This window comes from Heloderma suspectum, chromosome 6 (assembly GCF_057233095.1).
Source record: "Heloderma suspectum isolate Gila_16-S chromosome 6, 16-S_ref, whole genome shotgun sequence".
Lineage (NCBI taxonomy): Eukaryota > Metazoa > Chordata > Lepidosauria > Squamata > Helodermatidae > Heloderma > Heloderma suspectum.
Window position 1 is genome coordinate 25,522,688 of NC_139463.1, and position 20,404 is coordinate 25,543,091.

Sequence of the window (20,404 nt, forward strand, 5' to 3'; positions counted from 1 at the left end):
TCAGTCTTTATTTGTTATTGTTGTTGTTCAGTCATTAAGTTGTGTCCGACTCTTCGTGACCCCATGGACCACAGCACGCCAGGCCTTCCTGTCCTCCGCTCTCTCCCGGAGTGTGCTCAGGTTCATATTCATTGCATCGGTGATGCTATCTAGCCATCTCATCCTCTGCCGTCCCCTTCTCCTTTTGCCTTCAATCTTTCCCAGCATCAGGGTCTTTTCCAGGGAGTTTTCTCTTCACATTAGGTGGCCAAAATATTTGAGCTTCAGCTTCAGTCTCTGTCCTTCCAATGAGCACTCAGGGTTGATTTCCTTTAGGATGGACTGATTTGACCTCCTTGCAGTCCAGGGGACTCGTAAAAGTCTTCTCCAGCACCACGGTTCGAAAGCATCAATTCTTTGGCGCTCAGCCTTCCTTATAGTCCAGCTCTCACAACCATACGTTACTACTGGGAAAATTTACAGATGAATAAACTGCCATGAGAACTACAGATCTCCCACCCACAGTAGCCAGACTTAAATAAAATTACCACTATATGATCACCAAAAAAGCCTCCGCTCATTTTTAACCATGATTGGTGAGGGCAAACTATAAATGTCTGGGAAAGAAACCATACTACATTGCTGGATGTTGCAACCCTACGTTTTCACCTTGGTGCTCATGTCAAAAATAAAACTGCCAGTACCATACTGCCCTTATACAAATTTATGATAAAACCACACTGAGGAATACTGTGTACAGTTCTGGTCACCACACCTAAAAAGTATATTGTAGAGTTGGAAAGGGTAACCAAAATGATCAAGTAGCTGGAACTACTCTCCTATGAGGAAAAGTTACAATGTCTGGAACTATTTAGCGTAGAAAAAAGGCAAATATGGGACACACATGATAAAGGTCTTCAAAATTATGCATGATCTCTCATAATACTAGAATCCAGGGCCACCCCATGGAGCTGAATGGTGGGAGGTTCAGGACAGATAAAAGAAAGTACTTCGCACAGCACAAACTCTGGAAATAGCTAACACAGGATGTAGTGGTAAGTCACCAGTTTGGATGGCTTTGAAAGGGGATAGATAAATTATTGGAGGATAAGGTTATCAGTGGCTAATAGTCAAGATGGTTATATATTACCTCCACTATCAGAGGCAGTATACCTCTGTAAACCAATTGCTGGGGAATGTAAGCAGGAAGGTCCTACTGCACTCATGTCGTACTTGTGGGCTTTCCACAGGTAGCTGGTTATCCACTGTGTGAACAGAATGCTGGGCTAGACAGGCCTTTGGTTTGATTCATCATGTCTCTTCTTATGTTCTTATTCTATTTTACATACATTTTAAGTAGCCATATTGAATAGTTAATTAGCCAGGAGACTTGTCACAACCTAGAAAAGAAATAAAGGACTAGAATGCATCCTTCAATGAACTGTGTGTATGAGAGAGGGGGGGGGGAGGGAGGGAGAGAGTGCATCTTGCAAATGTGCAAGGTATACTGTGAGTTAACGCAAAACTGGGTGAAGCCAAATAAGTCCTTATTGTGGCTTGAGTTATTTCATTAGTTAGAGTCTATCTATGGAAGCATATTAAGGCTGTGCAGTCTAAGGCTGCTGTGCCAGGTAGATGGTGTTGCCAAAGCCTCCTTATCTTCAGTAGACTGGTGGGTGCTCAGGTTCATTATCTTTATAAATAAAACATAACCTAATGCAAACTTCTGTGTAGTTCTGTTCATATTAGTTCAAACTTCAAACCTGGTTATAGTTTCTTTGATGGTTCATTACTGTTCCCTGATAACTAACAAGAAACCACAATTCCTGATGACAAAGCCTTGGGAAATAACACTTGAGAAGGGGTAAGCCTAACAAAGCATGCTTGGCAACTGCATCTGTTCTCAACATATTCCTTCTCCTTTCCTGCAGGCCTTTCAAATGGAACACCCACAGTTTTGCTCACTGCACTATACAAGTGGGAGGAGGGATATAATCTTGCTGGGTTTCTTAGAAGGGTATGTGTGTCTATCTTTTGTATTTCTGGAAATTGATAGATCAAATGCTCATTGTCTCTCTGTAACACAACCAATGCAGAAGCTGAGAACAGAAAACAGTTGTGGAACGGATAAGAGGAAGTAAAGGGCCAATGGTCCACAGAATAAAAAGAGTGAAGGCTACACCTAAGATGCAAAAGGGGCGCAAGATGAAAATTCTTATAAATTCATTTCACTCCCTCATTGAATACTCTCACACAGCAAGTTAAGATGCAGATTTATTTTCCTTCGTTAAAATAACAGGCAATTCCCCAAGGCCTTTTCCCCTACTTCCTACTACACAAAATAATTCTGTAAGGAAATAGGGTGGATTGTCCTGACATTTTCCTGGATGATCACTGCAAATTAAAGGAAAAGTATCTCGGCCTCCCCAAAGCTGGGCAGCTCTGAATGTGACAGTGAGGCACTATATTTCTGTAGTATTGTGTCTTCTGGTAAATGTTGAAAATCTCTTACAAAAATGATGGAACTGCAGGCTGGCTGGAGTAAGTAGCATAAAATAAAATACTGTCTGGCCAAGGGAATGGGGAAGCAAAAGTTAGCAATATAACAAAACATGCAAACACCATTGAGAGATGATCCATCTGTACAAGTCCACATGCCCAAAGGGCAAAGACAGGAACACAAGACTTGGCTTGCCTTCTTTTGTTTTCATCCTGTTCAGAGTTTTGTAAAAAAAAAAAATTTGAGGGATTTTTTTGTTTTCATTTTTTTAAAAAATAGAAATGGTCTTTAGACAGACTACTGAAAACAACTCTGAGAGTAGATCACTTCCTTCCTCAAAAGTCACCTTATGGAAGAGTTCAGAAAGGGTCAAATATTGACCAATAAATGGCTTGTCTGCTTTGTAATCTCAATTGTGGCTTCAGCAGGGAGGCAGGATGGGGAGTCTTCCTCATTCAGCTGGTTTGGTTACCAAAGAGAGCGGTTGGGCCTGCAACATAGCCAAGGCAGCCTGAGGGGACGGAATAGCTGCAAAAGAAGGAGGCGTGGTCAGGAGAGCTGTGGGAGGCATGGAAGTGAATGGGAGAGGCCTGGAGAGGAGTGATGATTGGCTAGTCAAGCTAGAGGAAGAAGAGGCAGCCTTGCTCGACAGGAAAGCAGCTGAGTGTAGAGACAGCTGGGCCCTGGCTTCAGGCTTGGTGGTTAGGGAGAGGGGCTGAGCCTGTTCAGAATGTGTGGCAGCAGGAGCTGCAGGTGATGCCAAGGCTGTGGAGGGGGTTGCTGGAGAATCCAACATGCTGCCATGAGAGGATGCAGGGCTGTCACAGGATTTCTCAGCTGGCAGGTATGGCACACAAGGCTTTTTACTCTTCGAGGCCACAGAATCTGTTAGTGACAAACAAACAAAAAACCATTAACAGTTAATAGGACCCAAATTATCCTTAATTCATTTTATCTTCATAGTAACATAGAAACCATATTGGCAATTTGACAGCAGATGGATGCCACTTCTCCAGCCAGGTAGTAAAACTATTCCAATGATTAGCAAAGAATATGTTCCCTTGGCTACTAGGGATGGCAGAGAATTTCTCCCCGAAACTTCGGGGGGCCGAGAGCCAACGTGTTCGGCCCCCCGAACAAGTTTCGGGGAGAAATCCTCCGAACCCCCCCCCCCCCCCCGGGACGGGACTTACCTTCACCGAATGTCCCTCCCGGTGGCTGGTCCGGCCGGCGGTTCGGCGGGTGTTCGAGCAGGGCGGGAGCGGCAGCCGGTCTTTTGACCGGCTGCCGCCGCCGCCATTGCAATGAAAGAAAAAAAAAAAAACGCCCCCTGATAGGCTACGTGACGATTCACGTAGCCTATCACGGCTAGATTTGCAAAGTCAGCCGTGATAGGCTACGTCAATCGTCATGTAGCCTATCACGGGTGACTTAAAAAAAAAAAAAAAAAGCGCGTACGGATAATGGCAGCCCCCATAGGGAGCCGCCATTCCCGTTCCTTATTTAGTCGCCGTAGTCTACGTAAACATTTACGTAGACTACAGCGACTAAATAAGGAACGCGAATGGCGGCTCCCTATGGGGGCCGCCATTAGCGTACGCGCTTTTTTTTTTTTTAAAGTCACCCGTGATAGGCTACGTGACGATTGACGTAGCCTATCACGGCTGACTTTGCAGATCTAGCCGTGATAGGCTACGTGTTTTTTTTTTTTAAACTTTCGCGTTTGTGGCCGGGCGAGGCGGGAAGCCTCCTCCCCTGCCTGAATTTCGGCCGGGGCGAGGCGGGAAGCCTCCCCCCCCGGCCTGAATTTCAGCCGGGACGAGGCGGGAAGCCTCCCCCCCGGCCTGAACTTCGCGGGGGGAGCAGCGAAGCGCCTCCCCCCCACCGCGAACGGCCTTCGACGACAGGTAAGGGACTTTCGTCCACCCCTATTGGCTACAAAAATCTACTTCCTATACTTGAGAAGAGGCATGACAAAAGGAAGTAGTCAGGACCACATCACAGCAGCCTTTCCACAACACCAGAAAGATTATTCTCACAATGGAAGATCCTCCACAAGGCCTTCTTGAATGACCTTTGAATTCAACTTCAAAGATTTTGAACAGCTTTGGGATTTTTTTATGAGTTCCCTTAATTCTGTCTCATCTCCCACTCTCACAAAAGCTAAAATTGGACTACATTTTAAAATGCACAGATCCTGAACATTCTTACAGGAACTCCAAGAGGCCTGGAATTTCTAGCTTCTGCACCTCACTCAAATCTGGCTTCTTTGGATTCTTACTCAATTGGAAATGGCAGACTCTATTCAGAAAATGACAGCAGCTGTTCAGAAGTTCATATATAGTGTTTGATGTTAAGTGTGTCTTTTTGTTTGTTATTCAAAGGGAAAAAAATGAAATTCTGCATACAGAGACCAGGAACCCATAGCCTGGCTCTTTTCTTCTTTTTCACATCTCTATTTACTTCTCTGATAATCCTTGTTGGCATTTTGCTATCCCTTTGTCTGGCAGGAAGCTAGATAATGTTTTTTCTTAAACATTTTTCCTATGTCAGGAGCCATTTCTACTTCATTTCCGATTGTAGAAGGATATGAGAGGGGACTGGCAGACAGAAGCAAATATTAGGACTTCTGGTCTAGCTGTTTCCCTTCACAGGGTAGAATAATTTAGTGCTGTCACATGCATTATGAACTGGGACCAGACTATGGAAGGACAATACATGGTACTTACTCCCTGTTTCCTGGATTTGTTGCTGAGGTTGTTTCTCTCTTTTTCTCTTCTTTTTCTTACCCTGAAAGGGACCAGTTCACAAAAGGTGATTATCAAAAAGAAAGGGAAGCAGCAATGTAAGATTACCACAAAGCTTCTCCAATAAGAGTGGTATGCTTCACTGGAGAAATCAACTATGATATAGTTAAGGAGATAAATGCCAGGCAGAACAATTGCAATGGAACAGTCCATTCTACTTTATGTAAGACAGCAGAGAGAAGTACTAGACCAGCAGAAAGTTTGCATACTATTAGAGTTATCTTTATTTTTGTAATAATTATGCCTGGAAAGCCCACTCATAGGCTGCTTTTCCCAGAGACAGTTGAATAGAAAGACTACTCTGAAACAAAACAAAACAAAAAGATACCTTGAAGAAAACATCTGTTCAGAATAACAGAAAAATACGCCTCCACAAGATCATCTTAATCCAACAGCCCAGTTTTTAGGAATTATTATTCTCTGTATTTCATTAATCAAATTCCCAAGGGTTTTTTTTAAAGCCACAAATGCATCACATTAAGAAGCATCAATTATGAAAGTAGCTCATAGATCACAGAAACAAACAAAAAAAGAATATAGCAAGTTAAGAAAACATAGGCATCCAGATATTCAGGGATATATTCAAATCAGAAATACTGATCAGCAATCTCATCAAAGGAACCTCTTAAACTTTATCAACTTTACCATGGGTATGGTGACAATGAGGATTTTCCAGGAAGCATTAAATAAAGGCAATAAAGGGTGAGAAAGCAAGCAAAAAAGGTCCCTCGAAGGCAGATAGCTGATCCCTCTACAGAATCAAGTGAAATAATTTGGCAAATCCCTTAGTCCTGCCAGCAGTAATGCTTGAATGAATGTCTTGTGATTGTCCTGCTATAGTGAGAAATATGTGAAGCACAGAACCTGGTATCTGATTTGGTACACAGCAACCTTATGAGGGATTGGATTAATAGATTCCTATTGACTGATTCCATCCTCCATTCCATCTTTTCAAAACACGTTTTTAGCCCTTATGTTTACAAAGGAAGTCTTGAAAATGTATGGACAAGTGTTCATTGAACACTAGGAAGTTAGGTGGTGGCTAAGCAGGACTTTCATTCGTTAGAAGGTAGAGCTTTAGTAACCTGTTCAACTCCATCATCCTCTGCCCAAATTGCCTGCCTTAGCCTACCCCCCCTGCCTATTATTATCATCATCATCATCACCACCACCACCACTCTGTATTCCATTGCTCCATATCCTCTGCCACTCCCCAACTAATGTGTTTTTAAAATCCCACTCTTGTAAGAATAACTATATAGTTAGAAAATACATGAAATTCCTGATTATGACTTACATAGTTATCTCGTGCAGACCAGGTAGGGTAGAGCTGAGAATGAAGCTGTCTTTCTTTCCGGGCTAGTTCATAGTACTTGGCTTGCTCCTCACGGGACAATGAATGCCACTGAAGCATATGAAAAGATATTGTAGACTGAGGCATCTATTTTAAGTTTGGGGAGCCACTCTAAAACATGACTGAAAATCATGTGTTCCCTTTACACAGAAGGCCTCCGTTTGCTACACTGGCTTCACAATCTAAAGTTATATCCTCTTTCAATACAGGTCTTTGAATCAAGCCATATGTATTTGCAGCCATCTGTAACCTGCAGTTAAAAATTGGCTGCTTAGTTCAAATCAATATATGAAAGTCAGCCCACACATACACCTTGCTCTTTTGGCTCCCCATTCCCTTTCCCTCATAGGATTGGCAGATCACAATACCAGAGTGATAGTAGAAGCCACAACTGGTAGAATTACTCTTCTATGTAATTCTGAAAAGGTACAGGAGCCCTTTAGAAACCTTAGGCCCCTGGAAAAACAATACCTAGCCCTCCAAATCTTCCTACCTTGTCCATGTCTTTCCTGCCCATAAATGCAAAGTTCTTTGTGCTCCTAGGTCAGCCTTCCCCAACCTGGTACCCTCCAGATGTTTTAGATGTCAACTTCCATCAATACCAGGAAGCATAGCCAATGGTTAGGGATGATGGGAGTTGTAGCCCAAAACACCTAGAGGGCGCCAGGTTGGAAAAGGCTCCCCTAGACTGTGTGAAAAATTGCTTCAGTCCTAGTTCCTCTTTGACCAATCCTTTCTTCAACATTGTCTTCATCACTTTTCAGGTTCCTATTTTTGAACCCCCTGCCTGCTTTTCCCCACTTTATTTAACAACGTTATTTTTTGCGAGTCTCCTTACCGCTACTATCCTCCACCCCCACCATACAGGCTTTCAGTACTGTGGGGTTTCTTCTGAGTTCCCACTTGCCTCAGTTCTCTATCTCCTCTGCCATTTTCCTCAAGGCTCTTTTTCCTCCACCTATCTTTCCTTCATGTTCCTCTCTCTCAGTCCATTGCCTACTCTATACCCTTCCTTCAGCATCTTGTCTTGGGTTCCCTTTAATTTCCCTAACTCCTGGGACCTCTTCCCAGTCTCAATGTACTTCACAAAGCTACTATTATCTCTAGGGCTTGTTTGAAGTTTTAATCCAAGCCAAACTGACAATTCTGTCTTCTCTCACAAGAAAAAGCTGGGCTTCAAATATTCTGACAGCACTGCTCCCTGAGCAGTTGGAATGTTCCTGGACATCTTATGCCAACACATGAGCTCAGCAAGTCAATGTTAGAGACTTCACTGGCACAAAAACAATACTATATGTTTGTAGCTACAATCCAATTCTGCTTGTAGCCCAGTAGCCTAAATGCATATGATAGAAATGGGATAAAAAGCCAACAATTTATTTTGTACCCTTCTTCCTAGGATCTGGTTGATAGCTGCACTCTCTTTCAGCGTACACTCTGCCACCACCTTGGCCCGCATCTCCTTCATATACAACATGAATGCATTCAGAGGTTTTTTTATGTGGGGTTTCTTCTCCTCCTCCTTCTTGACAATAACAGGTGTTTTTCTGGAATAGTCATACCTTTTATTACAGTCCCATAGTCCTGATCATCATTATTCTTTCTGACAGACAAAGGATCACTATTAAAAACTGGTCAGATGGTTAAACCATGTAAATATTGCAGCAATGTTTCACTTCACACCATGTCTGTGAGTATGCATTAGTACAAGGATGCCACTGAAACTGGCACCCCTGTGACAAGTCCTCCATCCCACAGTTGTAACATTTACGAGCTCTCACTGTGTGAAATTAAACTATCTAGTGAGAATTCTTGTTCTATTTCCTTAGTGGCTGTTGGATGAAGAATAATACACATTGTGTGATGATTCACATGATAAGAGTTCATAAATGTTACAGCTGGGGTGGAGCAGAGAGGGTGTGCATGTATGGGTGTTGCCAAAAGGATGCAGTTTTCTGCATATCCCATTCATAAATACTGTGTCATGTAATATATGCAGACAAAGCCACTGCTGGAATTAACCTTGCTACACCTAACTTAAAAGTTGTCAAGGTTTCCAGTACTGAGATTTGTTGCAAGAAGGAGAAAGAGGGAATTGGCTGTTTAGAACAAACCCCCAAGATAGCTCAGTTACACCAGCTGGATCATTCTAACAAAACACATTACATAACGTGGCTTGGCTGAGTTGAGACGGGTGTAAATTCAAAAAAATAATAAAATACATAAAATAAAATACATGGAGAAATAATAATTAAATTACATTGATGATAACCCTTTCCCCATTATACCGTCCCACAAAATAAAACATCCAGGAATTACCTGGCTAACCTATTACTTACGAGCTCCCTTCAGGACTCAGGCTTGGCTGCGTGGGCTCTTGTTTAACAATGGGTGATACAATGGTGGGGTGTGGGATTCCTGAGGGATGAAGTCCGTGAGCAGGAGGAGGGACCATATGAGGAGAAAACCTGCTAGACATCAAGCTGGAGCACAATTAAAAGTGAGGTGTTGAAAACAAATGCCTCTAAGTGTAACCATTTCTTCACACCCTACTTTCCAAAATATTAAAATGTTTTACCCATTCCCTTTCCCTCCTTTTTCATGGCACCTTGCTAAAACCTCCAGAGACCAGTGTAACAAGTGACCCAAGGTCAATGGCAGAGACAAGAGGCAAGCAGAAAGCTTATAAACAGCTAGCGTACTGCTGCACCCACTGAACCACAGACAACTACAGAGGAAAAATGGACTCTCTTCCCTGCTGTATATCCCATGCTTTTGCTTTTATTCTGAAGCAACTCTTAAATTAAAAGATACCCATTATGGAAAATGTATTTCTGTTCATTGTTAGAAATGTGAATTCATTTTCCTTTCCAGGCCTTGCTCAGTTACAGTCAGCACCTCTACAAATGCATGCAATACTCAGCATGCCAGACGTACAAAATTGCCAGTGAGCATAAATAAAGAATCATGGGGGCAAAAAGTGTTTCAGTCTCTTCTCCCATGAAATTATTTCCATTCACTATGCTGTCCTTCTGCTGACATGATGACTGCATGCAGTCTAACAGACAACAGCATCCACTGGAGAAATACTTGATTTACAAACTTCCAACACGGAATACAGAATAAAAGCCTTTCCATGAAGGACCAGAGGAGCTGACCACTTTCATGGACAGCTGCAGCAATTCTTCCCTCTCCTATCTGTCCACCTAGTGTACTTATTTGTTCACTAAACCTATTTTTCCTAATATTTTTCCGTAAAGAAAATTTGCAACAATCTGGTACTGCCAGACTGATTTCTAGATTTTGTGAAGAAGGCCAGCACACCTGAAGGTCCACCACCTCCATCTCCCCACAGTTCTGATAAAGTCTATTTGAAGCTCATTCAGTTGGGAGATCACTCATTGCTACAAGAAATACTTATAGTAGAATGGCTTCTCTGGCTGCGAGTCATTTAGGTAGGCAAAATGTGGAGAACATTTGCCAATCAATCATAGAAAAGGAGCTAATAATGTCAGATAATACATTGTCATTCATTTTCTCCTTTGAATTGCTCACAATTTAAAAAAGCAGATCAAACAGTAATTCTATGTTTCATTTTAATAAGAGAGGTTAACACGCTTCATCTTATGTGCAAAATAATGCCAATTCTATTCCCCATCTGAACCCTTTGTCTGGTACCCCTCTGGTCCTAGCTCACACTGAGGAGGTAAACCTGTCCGTATCTGAGCTGTACCACTTCAGATTGCAGGCAACAGCTTGCATGCAGGTATGTACCTTCACAGGGTGTGTGTGTGATGCTGCACTTAGAAAATATCATGTCAGGGAGAAAACTACACTAGATCCTTTGTGTCTTACATCCAGGTTCTATGTGGAGCGATTTTTTAAAAATCGAGCATTCAGTTCATGTGACCCTCCACATGTGGCCTGTATTGAATTAGGCCTCACTCTCCCACTTGAACCCACCTGGACATTGAAGCATTCATAGCCAAGGCAGGGTATGGATGTCTGAACCCACCTGGAGGAATGGAATATACTGGCTGTCCTTGCCTAAAATGGACAAGGGAAAAAAAAAAGACAGAGTGAGCAGATTCTCCTATACGATGGCCTACCACAGCTCCACAAATACATGCCTTACCCAAAATTACAGTACTTATCATTTGAATGCCTATGAATTTAAATATCAATCCAGAAAATGCTCATGTTAGAGTTAATTAAAATCAGGGCTATCCACATTTTAGTTACCCAGGGGACCAATGAACACACATGGACCCTACTACCAAGCAGAGTTTGCCTTCCTGAGAGTCATTGCTTTTTAAAAAAAATGTAGAGAAAAGTTTGCAAATATTGGGGGCAGTGTTTTGACTTTGGGAAATACAGCCTTTCAGTGCTCAGGGTGGTGTGGCTCTCCATACTCTCTGTAGCTGTACTGCTTGCTGCTGACCGTTTTCATCATCAGAACCTGATCCCCAAACCTTGCCCCCACTTTATTCCCATTCACCACCACACTGCTTGGCCAAAATGAACTGAAAACCTGAAGCAAAACCTATTATACAAATTAAGTGAACACATACAAATATATGTACTTTAAAAATTTATTCTGAACAGATCACACAGCCCTTTCAAAATGGACCAGTCAAGGCCAGCCCTATCATGAGGCAAACTGAAGTGCCCGCATCAGGCAGTGGAGTGGCAGAAGTGGCGAACTGCACCGCTCCACTTCCTGCCCCTGCCAGGAGGGCTCACCGCCACCTCCAGCAGGTGCTCAGAGACGCTGCCAATCTCTCTCCCGCTGTGGCATTTGCCACAGCAAAAGAACAGTGGGTGAAAAGAGGAAGGGGTGCAAGGCAGTGGCAAGCTCCAAAAGGATCTCTCCAAACTGGGAGAATGGGCATCTAAATGGCAAATGCAATTGAATATAAGCAAGTGTAAAGTGATGCATGTTGGGGCAAAAAATCCCAACTTCAAGTATAGCCTGATGGGATCTGAGCTAGCGGTGACAAACCAGGAAAGAGATCTTGGGGCTGTGGTGGACAGCTTAATGAAGATGTCAACCCAGTGTGTGGCCACTGTAAAAAAGGCGAACTCCATGTTAGGCATAATTAGAAAACGAATTGAGAATAAAACCGCCAATTTCATACTGCCCTTATACAAATCTATGCTGTGACCTCACTTGGAAAACTGTGTACAGTTCTGGTCACCTCACCTAAAAAAAATATCATAGAGTTGGAAAAAGTGCAGAACAGGGCAACTGAAATGATCAAGGAGCTGGAGCACCTCCCCTATGAGAGAAGGTTAAAACAGCTGGGATTGTTTAGTTTGGAAAAAAAGGAGGGTAAGGGGAGACATGATAGAGGTGTACAAAATTATGCATAGTGTGGAGAATGTAGAGAGGGAGACATTTTTCTCCCTGTCACAAAATACTAGAACCCTGGGTCATCCTATTAAGCTGACTGGTGGGAGATTCAGGACAGAGTAAAGGAAGTACTTTTTCACATAGCGCATCATTAAAACTATGGAATTCGCTACCACAGGATGTAGTGATGGCCACCAATTTGGCTGGCTTTAAAAGGGGGTCAGGCAAATTCCTGGAGGAAAAGGCTATCAATGGCTACTAGTCTTTATGGCTGTGTGCTACCTCCAGTACCAGAGACAGTGAGCCTATGTACACCAGTTGCTGGAGAACATGGGCAGAAGGGTGCTGTTGCACTCATGCCCTGCTTGTGGGTTTCTGGTTGACAGCTGGTTGGCCACTGTGTGAACAGAATGCTCGACTAGATGGACCCTTGGTCTAATCCAGCATGGCTCTTCTTATGTTCTTAAGAGACAGCTTGGACCAGGGCTGGGACCAGTTAAGACCTTGTAAAGACTATCATCCCAGCCAAGGGCTTCTTGAACATATGGGAGACCCAACTTACATACAGAGTTTCCATATATAGACACTCCATTCACTTCAGTGGAGGGGGTCTCTCCACACTTGCAAGAGAATACATGTATAGAACAGCCAAGGAGCAAAGCATTGGGGCACTGTGGTTCTCACTTTATGTTATATGCAACACAGACTCAAAATGTACAATGTATTTAATACATATTAAAACCACTAGCAAAGACTAGATTTGGAGAATAATTTTTAAAAAAACAACTGACATTTTTTCATGACAAAAAAAAAGAGTAACATCCTGCTATAAGGCTCTAGAGAAGGACCACCAATCATGTGAGAAATAGAAAAGAAGTCTCTGTCATTGAATGCTCTTGATTATTGGAAATAAGTTGTTTTTCCCATGAATAAGAGACATCCAAATAAGGATCTGGTCTGGCCTTCCATAAGTACTTGAGATTTTTGTGTTCAGACTTATTCTGAACCTCAAGGGGATTGAAATCTTCAAATCTTCAATTAGTCAACTGAATTCTGAAACAGCCTCTTCTCCCTGAACTGGATTTAAGTTTTCAGTCATAGCTACAGGGTCTGGATCTTTTTAAATACTGTGTAACTTTATAAATACAATGGAATTTTGTTTATTTTATCTTACAGTGATTAATATCTTTATATCATAACAACATAACTGTATTTTTCTTTACATTAGCTATTGCCTTATTTATTAAAGTGCACTTCTAAAAATTATCTTACAATTTCACCTTCTCCCTTTTCTGCTTGATCAGAACAACACAAACACTGATCATAATAGCACAGAGCAAGGGTGGGGAATGTGTGGCCTTCTAGATGTTGCTGGACTCCAACCCCTATCAGCCATAGCCAGCATAGCCAATGGTGAGGGATGCTGGGAGTTATAGTCCAAGAACATCTGGAGAACTACACGTTCACCATCCCTGGCATAGAGATACGTTAGTATGGAAAGCCTTACTATGCACGCCTCACATTTATATGTGTGAGTGTCACTCTAAATCAGTTGTAACTTGCTTGACTTTTTCATGTTTGCAAATTCAAATCTCTCTCAGCCATGAAGCATGCTAGGTGTAGCCTCGGGACTGGCCTACTTCATAGTATTGTTTTGAAGATAAAATGAGACAACTTTTTGTAAGACACTGACCTCCTCGAGGAAAGGATGAGATACAGATGGAAAACAAATGTGAGAAGTAAATAAATAAAATATAGCACTTATGTGTACTAAAGCTTTTTTATAACTTAATTGCAATATCTGTCTCATCCTAACAAAGCAAAAACTATGCAGAAGAGATCTCTTGAGCGGAGGAAGCTTTATCAACCCAAAGAGTAGCTTCATGGAATTGAGACAGAGACTTATTTCAGATGTAACACATGTTAAGCTGAACAATTCTGCTTTGATTATATGGAAAGATTAGGGAATCTCCAAATGACCACAGAAGAATAGCTCCTATGGGCAAAGGAAAAGCACGGAAGAAGGAGGTTTAAAGTGTTGATCCTTACTGTGGTACGAGCCACCCCAAAGGATGAGGAATTTGCCCAATGGCGCCAGGAGACAATGGGTAATAAGGAGACAGTTCTGAAGGGTGAGGTGGTCGGGGAATTCCTATGGTGAGAAAAAACAACAGATATTAAAACAGTCATGGTACACCTCTAACCCAGCTTTCAGTTCCTAACAGGAATCCGACCTTCCTGCAAGTTAGAAAAATATAACCATCCCCACCCCCCAGAAATTTCACAAGATACCTTTTGATAAACTTCCTTCCTTTCGAGTTTGTTCTCCTCAATTTGTGTATCTAACTTGTTATATTTTTCTCGCAATCTACCACATACCGGGTGGGGAGATGTCAAATTCTCCAAAAACTCACCTGTCTTTGGGTCAATCTCTGGGGAGAGGTGGGAAGGTGGTGAACCTGGTGAGAAGTGGTCATTACTGTAGGTGATGAGTGGTGTCAGCGGATGCATGTGATGTGGATGTTGCACCACTGGAACTTTGTTTGACTACAAGAGAAAAGCAAGGGTTTCTTTGCATTTTAATGTATAATTTGTTTGCATTTAAAAACCTATTACATTTTACAAAGAGAGAGGAGAAAAAGAATAAACCATTTGGAGTTTATACTCTTATATTCTCATATTATATATAAATTAAATGTACAAAGTGAAAAAAACAACACGATGTAACTTTATTCAGATAGAATTGATGATTGTCTAGTTCTTTTACAAAAGGCAAAATTACCTAATTTTAAGCCTTTTAAGAGTTCTTTGCAATCTGTTTGGGCTTACACCATCTGAATAATATACAGTCTCACTGGAACATAGGAAGCTGCCTTATCCTGAACCAGACCCTTGGTCCATCTACCCCAGTACTGTCAACACTGACTGGCAATGGCTCTCCAGGTTTCAGGCAGGAATTCCTCCAGCTCTGCCTGGAGATACCAGGGTTTGAACTTGAGACCCATGAAAAGCATGTGCTTTACCACTGAGCCTTGGCCCACCCTTGAGCCACAGGCCATCTGCTCACCCTTGACTCCAAGTCATTTATGAACATGTTAAATAGCACCATTCCCAACATTGAACCTTGGAGGACTCCACTGCTTACTTCCCACCATGGAGAGAGCTGACCATTTACTCCTGTCCTCTGCTTCCTGTTTAGCCAGTTACTAATGCATTATCCCATGACTCATAAGTTTACTTAGGAGCCTTTGGAAAGGGACATTGTCAAACCTTTCTGGAATTCCAAGTATATTATATCTTCCAGATCACTTCTATTTGCATGCTTAACTCTCTAAAAGAACTCCAAAAAGGATGGTAAACATGTCTTTGCAGAAGCCATACTGATTCTTCCCCAGCAACATTTGTTCTCCTGTATGCTTAATAATTTTTAATTTGCCACTCTACCCTAGCAGTTCATATCTTGTCATTTCTATTTCACTCAGTTCCTAAGAAAAAGTGGTTCAGACATCCTAACTTTAATCGGTTTAATCGGTTTTTCATTAGGTTACCTGGAACAGACATTAGGTCAACTGGCCTGTAATATACTAACAGGTGTTATGTTGGCTACTTTCCAGTCCTCCAATTTTAGTGATGAGTTAAATTTGTGTCAGTAGATCAGCAATTTCACATCTGAGTTTCTTAAGAATTCTCAGGTGTATTCATCTGGGCCTGGTCACTTGTTGATTTTTAATTTGCCACTCTACCCTAGAAGTTCATATCTTGTCATTTCTATTTCACTCAGTTCCTAAGAAAAAGTGGTTCAGACATCCTACATCTCCAGTGAAGAAAGGCACAAAGAATTCATTCAGCTTCTCTGCAATCTCTCTATTAGCAATCCATTTATTCCCTTGTCATCTAGTGATTCAACTGCCTCAATTGCTGGCTTCCTGCTACTGATATATTTATAAACCAACTGTTGTTGTTCTTAACGTTTTAGCAATATTCTCCTCAAATATTTTTCCACTTGCCTTATCAACTTACATTTATTTTGCCACAGTTTGTTCTCCTCATTTGGGTAAGACTTCCACTTTTTAAAGGGAGCCTTCTTGCCTTTATAGTCTCCTTGACTCTGCTCGTTAACCACACAGGCATCCTCTTGGACTTGCTTGTACCTTTCTTAAGCTGTCCAGGGCTGCTCTAGAGAATGTCCTCATATTCCTGCATAATCTAGGAACTGGATCCAAACTGAAAACCTGAAACCACTTCATGAAAGCAGCACAATAAACCAGACATATAAAAGTGGGAAGAATCCTACTCTATAACTTTAAACAGCTTCTTTATAACTGGGAGTAAACAGGCAGTGTCATTCTTAAAATGTTCCATCTATACAGTGAAACAGGCACATCTCAAAGAATCACAACTTGCAATACTCATTTCCCCTAGTCCAAACAAGGCATTACTAAGCATTCTGTTTCACAACATAGGTTATTGGAAGGAGTGGGATGAGGATATGCAGACAGGGTACAAGACTGGTAGGTAAGCAGAAGGCAGCCAACTCAGCTGTGGGTAAAGAGAACTGAGCATTGCAAAGGAAGGGACACTCCAAACCCCAGGACCTTAAAAAAAGGCATAGCAAGTCACTTCATCATGGGGACACTGCCAGACCCACTTCACAAATTACCTGGTTTGCCTACCCTGCTATTTGCAGAGGTTAGGGAGGACTATGGGTTCTTCTGTATCTCAGTTACCCAATACAACAATGACATTGTGCATTCATACTCTTCTTTAAGCAGTCAATGAAAAATAGAAGTTTCAGATTGTGCCACAAAGCTGTAAAGGGAAGCTCTAATAAGCTGAAACTTGGATATAAAGAGTTTTTTCTACACTACATGGGTCAGTGCAGAACTGGTGTTGATGTTGGTTAAGTTGCAGGTGCTGCATGGTTCAAATGTTTGAAGGGGGGGCAATGTGCCAATTTACCATGATACTGTAGGACTAAAATCCCGAATTCTATCCTTGTATCCTTCTCACTTGACCTTGGAAATCCCACTGATTTTAATAGGATTTAAGATGCCTGCAAACACACCCTGTTATCTACCGGGTTCATTTGCTCTTCCTAGTAGTTACTAGTGCAATAGTGCAAATCTGCGGCATGAATTTGTACAATTGCAATATAATGGAGGGAATAATTCTCTAAAAGATTATATGAATTAATTAGAAAATCTAAGAGACAAGCAGACAAGCAAAACTAGTACTGATATAGTAACAAGAAAGAAAAAATACTGCCTCCAAACAGTATGGGTTTATTTCCACTATCTCCCAATGAGTACAGATCAAGACATTTTGCTTCAAATTCAGCAGCAGTTAAAGAAGCAGACTAACAGGCAAAAATGCACTAATAGCCCCATGCCACACAATGCAGTTTTGGCCAATCAAAAGCTGCACAGTGGAGAAGCCCATCACTTCTGTGCTCATTCTTCCTCCGAAGGGCACTATGTTGGGCTGTGCTGGGCCTTGCAAAGCCATTCAGAGGCCACTGAAAGCTGAAACAAGTTTATGACTCTGTCTTGCTTTCTTTACCTGAATATGCCCCTTCTTCCTTTATATACCTGATGGAAACTGCAAGCATAACCAATTTCCAAAAGAGCCTGAGTTTGGTGGGATCACTGGATAGAGTCCACAGAAAATATTCTGTTCATCTGAAGCGCACAGCTATTCCATGTGCTTCCAATTCCTCTATCACCAAGCAAACATTTGTTCATGATACCCCACCCCCCATACACACATCATGCCCTAACTGATCTTGCTAGTGCTACTCTTGTGGAGTCTGGCCTGTATGCTCTCTCTTTGCCAGCCTGCCCTGCATCCTTTATCCTGTAGCTCTTCTCCCACTTTTAGATACCTCTTTTCTCAAACCTATCCAGCCAACGTGATTCCATCTTTCTCCTTGCTGTCAGCCCTCTACAATTGTCTTGCTGATCACTTGATCACCACCACTTGCCAATAACATGGAGCGGCCAAATGACTTAAGTGAGTCAGGCTTCTTTGCTACTGGTTTTGATGGCTGTCACCAATGCATAAGCCATTTCAAACTTTCCACATGTGGGCAGCAAAAGCCCCCATGTGCGCGTGTGCGCTCACACACACTACCTACTGCTGTAGCTTGGTAGGCATGCACGCACAAAACTACCATCTACAAAATAAAATATTTTAAACAAGTAAATAAAAAAATAAATAGTGCTGTGGAGTTTCCACTTCACTTTCCTGGAGAAAGGAGAGGCAGGCACAGAAATGACAAAACCAAGTAAGCCAGTGGTTGGCTACCCCAATTATATGGCTTCCCATCTATAACATTTCCTGGATTAGTAGGACAGGAGGTCGGAGGCATATGTTGTAATATAGGGTTCAAGAGTATTTGTGCAAAGGGTGATGAAGTAAGCTTCCAAGCCCTAAATGAAAGTTCATGCTGATGAATACAGACTTGCAAAGCTTCAAATTCAGCTGCTTCACGGTGTACTTCTATTCGCATCTACTGAGCATGTGGTCTTCAAGAAGAAACACAAGGCTAGAGCAAACCATACCCTTTTTATATCCATCACTTTAAAGGTACAATTCTCAGGTTTCATACCTTCCTCTACAGTTAGGCATAAATGATACCAATTCTGTGCACGGAAAGTGGCATGTCATCGGAAGTGCTATGTCAAAAACCGTGGGTTTCATGAAAACAGCAGCTCAAATAAATAAATTAACAAGCCCTTTATTTGGTTTGGCTGAGTTACCTCTCTAGCCAGATCCAGAACCACAGTATAGTCACATAACAAGCACAAAGAGCTACTGACTGGAAATCCCCATAGCTTAAGATAAGGACAATCTTTGCCCTTCTCCCAATAATCATTTTGATTATTCCTAACATTGGACTCCCTATCCTCCAATGATGCAATGCCATCTCCTCCTTCCTGCAGCTCTCCTTCACATTTTTCTTCAAGGAGCCAGCCCCTACCGGGCTGCCATTCTCCAGGCTTGACTACCCAGACTAAGGGGTCGATGGCCTTGGAAGTCCAGGGACTCAGGACCTTCACTCTGTGTGGCCTTCTCCTTATTGTTCCATGGCTATTATCTAGAACAAGAGGCCACTTTTCACCAGGGATCTGCATCCCCTCTAGCCTCTCCTACCCTGTCATAACAGGCGGTCTCCCTCCCTGTCCTTGGTAAGTAGGAGCAAGGAGAGCCAGTGTGGTGTAGTGGCTGGAGTGTTGGACTGGGGGTCAGGAGATCCGGGTTCTAGTCCCCACTAGGCCATGGAAGCTCACTGGGTGACTTTGGGCCAGTCACAGACTCTCAGCCCAACCCACCTCACAGGGTTATTGTTGTGAGGATAAAATGGAGGAGGATTATGTACACCGCCTTGGGTTCCTTGAGGAGGGAAAAAGGCGGGATATAAACGTAATTAATTAATTAATTAATTAATATTTCTGTGTACGGTAGGACAGGCTCCCTTCCTTTATTGCCCTGTATCACCATTTGAGGGTTTGGCTTTTCTGCCACACCCCGTTCACTCCAGTTCTGTCTCTCTGACGCTCCTGTTCTTTATTCCTTGGTTTTCTCTCAATTCTGATCTTCCTCTTTTCCCATGCTCTGATCTTTCTCTTTCATGCTCCTCTCCATTCTGCTCCTTGCTACATTACCTCTGTACCCCCTCCCCCATTCCCTCCTTCTGGCCATTCATCAGGCCGTGCCATCTCCCATGGCCATGCCTCTTCTTCTTCTCCAGAGCACAGCTAGCTCCAGTCTTGGCTGCCAAGTTGGCCATTGGACGTGCAGCGGCTTCCTGTTTGATCTGATCAAGCCAGTGTGGTCTGCTGCGCCCTGATCCATCATGGAGGTGCAAGATGAGATGGAGCAGAGGTGGTGAGCCTCAGCAGTTCCTAACATTCTCTCTAAAGACTTTCACTTTATTTGTATATTTGTATCGTGTGTTAAGAGTATTTGGCAACAGACTACAGTAGAAAAACCTCTTTTAGCATGAAATGCTTTGGGATGTTTGGACTGCATGAAAACAAACAGACTAAACTGCACACATGTTTTGCAACTGCACAAGCAGATTATGGTTATGAGGACTGGAAGAATGGGGTTGGGGTGGGATAGCTGAAAATTCTCTTTTCACTCAGTGTGAGAATATTGGATTGTCTCATTTGTCCATTCAAACAAAACCTTTCCAGTGATATATTTTTGCCTCATCTATTCTTGAAGCTCTAAGTAGGAATGAAAAGCCTGAGGCTCAAATAGTTTAGGCCCAGCTGCAAGATATCACAGCTTGGGAATTAACTGCCTCAATTTTTACTGGCTTATTTCTTGAGTTCCTCTCTCCCAATCCCCAAGAAAACTCTTTTAGAACATTCGTGCTAACTTTAAAAGTAGCCTTCATATGAAAC

At 42.3% G+C, this 20,404-nt stretch overlaps 1 protein-coding gene across 1 annotated transcript in view; it reads right to left on the reverse strand.

Moving 5' to 3' along the window:
- Positions 1–2,235: 2,235 nt before the first annotated feature.
- The window catches only part of TCF7L1 (transcription factor 7 like 1), a 127,824-nt gene continuing 109,655 nt past the window's right edge, over positions 2,236–20,404 (reverse strand). The window contains exons 5-12 of the mRNA XM_084803837.1: positions 14,408–14,540; positions 14,043–14,145; positions 10,604–10,687; positions 8,980–9,123; positions 8,028–8,187; positions 6,584–6,691; positions 5,209–5,269; positions 2,236–3,364 (exon numbers count right to left, since the gene is read on the reverse strand). Coding sequence (XP_084659963.1) covers positions 2,931–3,364; positions 5,209–5,269; positions 6,584–6,691; positions 8,028–8,187; positions 8,980–9,123; positions 10,604–10,687; positions 14,043–14,145; positions 14,408–14,540 — 1,227 coding nt within the window. The 3' untranslated portion in view covers positions 2,236–2,930. The remainder of the gene's footprint in view (positions 3,365–5,208; positions 5,270–6,583; positions 6,692–8,027; positions 8,188–8,979; positions 9,124–10,603; positions 10,688–14,042; positions 14,146–14,407; positions 14,541–20,404) is intronic.